Source organism: Nelusetta ayraudi, unplaced genomic scaffold, assembly GCF_046127955.1.
Source record: "Nelusetta ayraudi isolate G7.1 ecotype Tasmania unplaced genomic scaffold, CSIRO-AGI_Nayr_v1 ptg000079l, whole genome shotgun sequence".
NCBI classification, from domain to species: Eukaryota; Metazoa; Chordata; class Actinopteri; order Tetraodontiformes; family Monacanthidae; genus Nelusetta; species Nelusetta ayraudi.
In genome coordinates this window covers 57501-65000 of record NW_027466129.1, presented here as the reverse complement: position 1 = coordinate 65000, position 7500 = coordinate 57501, and the positions used below count along the sequence as shown (strand labels likewise).

General features: G+C 50.1%; 1 protein-coding gene across 6 annotated transcripts in view; it reads right to left on the bottom strand.

Annotated features, from left to right (window-relative positions):
* The window catches only part of ctnnal1 (catenin (cadherin-associated protein), alpha-like 1), a 43637-nt gene that overhangs the window by 5283 nt on the left and 30854 nt on the right, over positions 1 to 7500 (bottom strand). For 5 of the 6 annotated variants that reach the window (XM_076043944.1, XM_076043948.1, XM_076043945.1 and 2 more), the window contains 9 exons: positions 7147 to 7317; positions 5396 to 5596; positions 4124 to 4210; positions 3864 to 4022; positions 3451 to 3543; positions 2180 to 2333; positions 945 to 982; positions 803 to 862; positions 383 to 537 (listed from right to left, as the gene is read on the bottom strand). In XM_076043944.1, the coding sequence (XP_075900059.1) occupies positions 383 to 537; positions 803 to 862; positions 945 to 982; positions 2180 to 2333; positions 3451 to 3543; positions 3864 to 4022; positions 4124 to 4210; positions 5396 to 5596; positions 7147 to 7317 (1118 nt within the window). The remainder of the gene's footprint in view (positions 1 to 382; positions 538 to 802; positions 863 to 944; positions 983 to 2179; positions 2334 to 3450; positions 3544 to 3863; positions 4023 to 4123; positions 4211 to 5395; positions 5597 to 7146; positions 7318 to 7500) is intronic. The other variant, XM_076043946.1, reaches the window with a different exon arrangement.

Here is a 7500-nt window from a genome sequence, read left to right as displayed (position 1 = left end):
CCGCGGGACTCTGAGGACATTCACCTGGACGCTCGTTTTTCAGCGTGAAGGCCCCAGGATGAATCCAGGAAGTCGGGTTTTTTTCTTTTTTCGCTCTAGCTGCGTTTCCATGACCCCTAGAATTGCGCGAAACCTAAATATCGCGATAAAAAACTGGTGATGGAAAAACCTCTCAAATATGGCTAAAAGGTTTTGACGCTCTCGTGAGGAGGTTTTTCAGACGTATCGATGTAGAGGTGGATCGCGAAAGTGTCATGGAAACCATTTTTTTTAGTCATCAAAGAGAAAAATATAAGCAAACAAACGTAAACAAACAAACGCAAACGTCATTCTCGTGAAAATCTCGCGGGACGATGATGACGCTCGCTCGCCCGCCCGTTACCTGGTGAACAGGTGCATGCTGTAGGCCATGCTGGCCAGGCTCTGGCTCTGCCGCACGATCTCGTGCTCAGGCTCCTCCCACTTGTCCACCTCGGCGTCCACGTCGGACGACAGCAGGCGGAGCTCCAGGCCCAGCTTGGCCATGCTGGTCTGCTCCTGCAGCGGGGGAGGTTGAGAGGGGGGGGGGGGGACAGACTCAAAAAACGTGTGGCAAAATATTGGCCAATGCCTGGATGTTGCACCAACAGGGGGCGATCAAGCTTCCAGGAGAAAGGGTGAAAGAGTTTGAGCCGATTTTTGTTCGGGATTCACAAGGCATCACTTTGACGGCGGCGATGTGAGTTTTGTTCGTGTGTGTGTGTTTTTGTGTGTGTGTGGGGGGGGGGGGGGGGGGGGGGGGCAGGTCGTGGGAGGCGGCTACCTCAGCGTCCAGCTTGACCGCCTTGGCGCCCTTCAGGTTGCTGAGCGAGGCCGAGTGTTTCTGTGGGGACGAAGGAGCAGCATTAGTCAGGACGCTAATGGGGCGGCCCCCGAATATTCATGAGGGCGGAGGCGGAGCTCACCCCGGGTCTGGGGAGAGACAGGTAGGGCCGTTTGTCTCCTGAGAGGAAGAAGAAGACAAAACCTTAGAAGAAAAACAACATCTTCAATCATTCACACCTAAAAGTTGCGTATTTCCTTCCCAGCAGCGTCGACCCTTGAACGTGTATCTACCCTCCCAGACACAAGCAGACAGCGCCCCCCAGGGGCCAATTTGCTTTAATGTTTGCGCGCCGCGATAAGTCATTTAGTCGGGTTTAATCCGTCCAGGGTTTTTTCTATCAATGTATTTATGTGTGGTGGCGACCTGCGAGGCTACACCGAGGCGTGATGGATGTGAGCTTTTCCCCGCCGGCCGCCCGCACTTCAAAAATATTTATGGCGAGGGCCGTTTTCCGGGGCAGCACACATGCACACATACACGCACACACACACACACACACACACACACACACACACACACACACACACACACACACACACACACTGTTCAGCGCTAAAGAAAATCAGCGTTGTGAACGAGTTTAGAGAAATTGTGTGTGTGTGTGTGTGTGTGTGTGTGTGTGTGCGTGTGTCCTACTTTCAAGGGTCGTGAAAGGAAAAGTGATCCTCTGATGCCACGCCCACAGAGACGCACACTTATTTCGACACATTCTACAAAGACACACTAACGCAACTAACGTCACATTAAGAATAGCAGACGACAGGAAGATTACGAAGCCCGATTTACACCAAAAGCGTCCGAACTGTGTCTCAGGTATCACTGTGTGTGAGAAAGAAAACAACAATAAACCAAACTTACTAAAGTAAACATGCGTTTTGTTGCATAGACTCGCATTTACAGTGAAATCAGCGTTGAAGCAGATTCGTCACGTTGACCTTTCACAGTAAAATACAGCACATGGAAAAACAAAACCCAGCACATTGTATATTATGATGAGAATCGACGGGATCCACCGTGTTGTCACATGGCTGACTTCCTGCTGCCGTGAAAAAAATAAACGTCAACGTTCTTTTCTTTTTCTTGTGAAACTCGCCCACACCACACCTGCTGTCAACTTGCACACTGACTTTAATTGGTCAGGAGACTTTATGACGCTTTGGCATATATGTATAAGTATTTAGAATAACTGGCCTCAAAATAAAGAAGTGGGCAAATGTACCAAACTGGGACTAAACTCTCAGTCCGAGTCGCAGTTTGATTTACTTTTAGTTTGTTTTGTTTTGTTTTGTTTTTTTTTTTTTAATTGCGACGCACCTCCTCGCCGGCCCTCGAAGACGTCGTTGATCTCGCGCAGCAGCAGCACCATGTCGCACAGCTGCGACTCCCAGGCCTCGCAGAACACGTCCAGGTTCTCCTTGGCGATCTTGCTGGACGGGTGGAGGGCGAGCGTCTGGGCAGCCGAGATGATCTGGGTGGGGACGGACGGACGGACGGACAGGAGGACGAGATGAACAACTCGGCTGGGAAAGTTTTTTTGAGGAATGACGGCGGCGACTTTTTAGGACGCCAACGAACGCAAATATCGAAGAGAAATCATGGAAACGTTAATGATCGATGAGCTCATCAGTCGCTCAGTTTCACTTTTTACTAGTTGTTTTTTTTTTTTTTAAAAAAAGGTGCAATTTCACAGTTTAAGAGTCAATTTTTTAAACGACTTGGCAAAAATAAATTATTTCTTTCTTAATTACAAAATTCAAACCAACCGAGACTTTTGGATGCACTGACAATTACTGGCAATTAAGAGACGCATGTAAGAAACGATCAAACATACTTTGAAAAACTGTGGCAACACACACACACACACACACACACACACACACACACACACACACACACACACACGCACACACACGCACACACACACACACACACACTCTGGGTCCGCCGACCTCCTACAGTACAGTATTTAATAGCCAATTACCCTCCGGGCCGCCGCTTTATTACTTTGGGCTCACACAGGCATGTATCGTCAGCGCCGACCCGTAATGCCACATTATTGATTGGTTGACCTTTGAACTCGGGAGCAGAGTTATTACCGGGGAGCCGTGCGGGGCCTGACATTCGCCAAGGCGGGACGGTGAACATTCCGCAGAGCCGGATAATTGCTGGCGCCGGCGATTTTTTTTTTTTTTCTTTCCCCGAGAGCAAACATAATTAGACGCGAGGCCGAGCCGAGCTGAGTGATCCGTGTCAACAGAGCGTGTCAGCTGACGTCAGTGGGCGGAGCTTGACTGACAGTCAAACAGGTCTCCATCTGCAAACCATAAAAGTCCAAACTTCACTTCTTCTTTTTCTTCTGCTGCTCCTGGAGTCACGTCTCCGAGCTTCAGGTTCTGGAAAATCGGCCCTCAGTGATGTCACAAAGGGCATCCGGCGTTTTTTTTTTTTTTTGTCCCTTAGCGGTCACGTTAAAAGGTTTCGGCAAAGCATTTCTTGTTTTATTTTTAGCAGGAAGCTTTAAACACGGTGCACGGACGCTAGAGGATCATGCGTTGGGGGTAGATGAGTGGGCGGGCTCAGCTCACCTGTGGGCCAATCACGTGGAAGGTCTCCTCGGCGTGGATGCAGGTGATCTCCAGCGGCTCCGAGCCCGACACGTGGCAGAGCAGCCGGCACGTCTGCAAAGACACACACAACACAACACAACACAACACAGTGTTGCAGCGTCACGGGCCACGCCCACTTTGCCTTTGCTGCAACGCCCCTCGCTGAGGAAGAGGAGGAGGAGGAAGGAGATGAAGAGGAGGACCAGGATAAAGAGAAGGAGAAGGACGAAGAGGAGCAGGAGTAATAAGAGAAGGAAGAGGAAGAAGAGGAGGATGAAGAGGGGGAGAAGGAGGAGGAGGAAGAAGAGGAAGAGGAGAAGGAGGGAGCAGGAGGAGGAGGAGGAGGAGGTTGAAGATGATGAAGAGGAAGGATGCCAGTGGCAGTCTCTCACCTCCACCAGCTGCTCCTTCTGTTCGGTGAGCGTGCGCGAGTACTCGGCCACCGCCTCCAGGTTGCCCTCGGCTCCGGCCACCTTCAGGGAGCGAAGGGGCAGCTGCTCGCCGTGGACCTTCAGCAGGTCGGAGGCGCGGCCCGACGCCACCTTGTGGAGCTGCGGGGGAGAGCAGAGGTTAAAGGAAGGGGGAAAAAAAAATAAAACTGCAGGATGGATGCAGAGACACTGCTGCTGCTGCTGCTGCTGCTGCTGCTCACCTCACGTCTGAGGTCGCTGATGCTCTGACACGTCTTGACGATGGACACCTCCATCTCCTCTGTGGCCTCGTTGGCCTGGACCGACTGCTGCTCCGGCCCGACCAGGAGAGAGAGGGAGGGAGAGGGGGGGGGGGGGGGGGGGCAGGTTAAGTCTGGGTCTCGACGCTCTCGATTTAAAGGAATAATTCAACCTGAAACTTCAATTTTCTTTTAGGAATAACTTCCCGACTATAAACCAACCAGGTGCCAATGGCAACAAACAAAAAACACAACCATAGAAGAAGAACTCAGCTGCGAGTGCTGACCAGGCTGCAGTTAGGGAGGCGGAGGGGAAAAAAAAAAAACCCTGACCAAGAAAAAAACGGGAAAACCTGAAATGTGACTGTGCGTTCAATAAATCTGTGACTTGTGAAGGCTGAGGAGACGCTGGGGAACGGCAGCGTGACGCAAAACACACGCCGGAGTGAACAGTGTGTGTGTGTGAGTGTGTGTGTGTGTGTGAAGTTCGAGCGACGCTGTACTTTGTGTTCCAAAAGTTTTAGCTAGTTTAACCTTTAGTTTAACCTTTTCCTGGCTCTCAGGTACCGATTTTGATACCGATTCCAGAGTGATACGTTTTTTTCATACCCAATGTTTTAAAAGACAATTTTAAAAAGAACAAAAAATACATTGTTGCCATCATTGCGGCACAAAGAAAATGTTTAATTTCCACTTTGCTTGCGATTCAAATCAGGATTTTCCTCCAAATCCACTTTGTGGTATTCCCGTCCTTTTCCGCCACATCCTCGACACAAACGTTGCATGTTGTTGTGTTCTGATCCACCTCAGTGAAGCGGAGCCACTTTAAAATCTTCGGCGTGACGCTAATTTTCACTCCGACGGAAACAAATGTTTGCCAGCGTCGTTAGTTCCCGCCTCTACAATGTGAAAGCCAATCGGCAGCCGCTTTAGATTCTGATGCTAAGGTTATTATTGGCTCGCAGACGCTGAGATTCACTTTCTCAGATATATTGGAAATTTGGCAGTGAAAGGTGATGCATTTTTCCATAATTAACAGGATGGGAGCAATTTGGTCGGTTTCTATGAGTGTATCCAAGTTCGGCCCCCAGGGGGCGACTCTCCAGCTTTATTTGGCATCTCATTAGCATTCCTCTGCTTTGCAAGTGTCTCACAGCTGATCTACTTACTCCCTGCAACTCATACAGTAGCATCTGTGTGTGTGTGTGTGTGTGTGTGTGTGTTTGAGTCTCCTTGTGGGCGGGGCCAACTCACCGCCTGGGCCCAGGCGGCGACCAGCTGCTGAGTGTCCTGCCGGGCCAGCTGGCAGAGGCCGAGGATGGCCTGCCGCTGCTCGTGGCTGGTGTAGGCCGAGTCGGTGAAGTCCTCCGTCCGCTCCACCAGCGCCTCCAGCTGGCCGCCCACGCTCTGCGGCGACAGCGAGTACAAGTTGTCCCGCAGGCACTCCACGCTGGACTGAGGGAGTTGGGTCGGGTCGGATGGGGAGGGGAGTGGAGAGAGAATAAGTCGGGTTTTAGAGAATGGCCTGCCTCGTTATCATTGGCCTGCCATTAACCTGGCGGCCGTTAGGCTGGGAGGAAGGCGGAGCTTCCAGAGCCGCAGTAAAATATGCAGACAGTGTCTCCAGCATGAAAGCCTCCCTCCGGTTTTCTGCTCTTTATTTCCAGCAGCCGTCCTTTCTTTCTTTTTTCCTCCCTCCTTTGAAGGTTAAATGTGTAACATTTGGAGATTTTGAAAAGGAAACAGCGACATCAAGTGGTTACTCGGGGTGGGCGATATGGACTAAAAGTTTTATCCCGATAATTTCTGGCATTTATCGCGATGACGATAAAGGTGACGATAAAAAATGTAAAACAATTCAACTCCATGTTTTGGGACTTTGCACACGATCCACGATCGATTCTCGAGCACGGTGGGCACCGTGCTTGTTATTGTGCGACACGTGAGCTGCCGGCTGCCAGCAGCAAGTGCGTTGCGCACGTAATTACGAAACGCGCTGTCAGGTGATCTGGATTGTCCACACCAGGCTTCCGTAGAAAAATGGTGGTGCAAGCTGGGACTCTTGACTCTTCTTATATAAGGGGAGGAAAAGCAAATTACGTTACTTAGTGTTACTTAGTGTACTGCGGTTACACACTTTTATGGATGTATTTATGGACAGTATAATAAGTTTTTACCGATATAAAATCATAAATCAGAGGGCCAAATATTACACACTGGGCCTTTAAGGGGGTTAATGGCCTGATGCGTCCTGAGACGACGGAGCCGGTAGATAAACTCGGCCATCAGCAGCTCCAACGACTCAGAGTTCATTACAAGCAATCAGCGTCTCCACGTCCTCCCGCTCAAAGACTTTCTCCCCCCCGCTTTGACTCGCAATCAAAACCCTGCGGATGTTTCCTTTCTTCTCTTTTCATCTGAGGATGAGAATCAGAGGATTTTCCGCTTCGGCCCAAGTAATTAGAATATTTGTTACAGAGGGAAGAAAACGGTGTCGCAATCTCGCAATTTCACAGTGCGACGCTATCTTGGTGATATCTGTGATGTTTTTGTGCCGATTTTAAACAAAAACATCGGGAAAGATGTTGTAGGTGTGTTGCTTCCCAACAGCCCATCACCGTTTCATTCAGGGAAACAAGAATTTGATTTCCGATGTCCTTTAAAAAGACAATATTGTTACCAGCCGGATGAGGAGGAGGAGGAGGAGGAGGAGGAGGAGAAGGACTGAGCTGCTGATCTGGGAGATATTTGTACTTTTACGGAGGGATACTTCATCATTTTTGATGAAATACTTCGATGTGAATTTATTTCCGCTTGTTTTCAGCCCCTCAGCGGCTCTTTGCTGAAAGTAATCCTGCCTTTATTTTACTTTTAAAATAAATCTTTTGGATATTTTATCCTGGTTTCCTGCCAGCCCCTCCCTGCCCCTCCCTGTGCTATCTGCTGCACCTGGCGCCCCCTGCAGGCCGTGCAGGAACCCCCCCCAAACTGATTTCCGCTGCTACCTTGAAGTCCTTGATGCCGTCGTGGATGCTGGCCGGCAGGATCTTGTTGTCGCCGCAGCCGCGGGCCTCGGTCACGATGTCGATGACCTGCTCCAGGGCGCAGCGCATCCGCTGGAAGACGGCGTCTTTGTTGATCCGCGCCGACTCGCAGTCCGGGTGCCGCAGGCACGTCTGCCGACCGGGACCGGGCGGAGGACGTCAGAGCTCATATCTCAAATCATCCTCCTCATAAATCACCAAGGACTACTTACCCTGCATGTCTGCGTGTGTGTGTGTGCGTGTGCGTGTATTTTCTAAAAAAATGTATATATATATATATTTACATATATATATGTACATACATATTAATGCGAC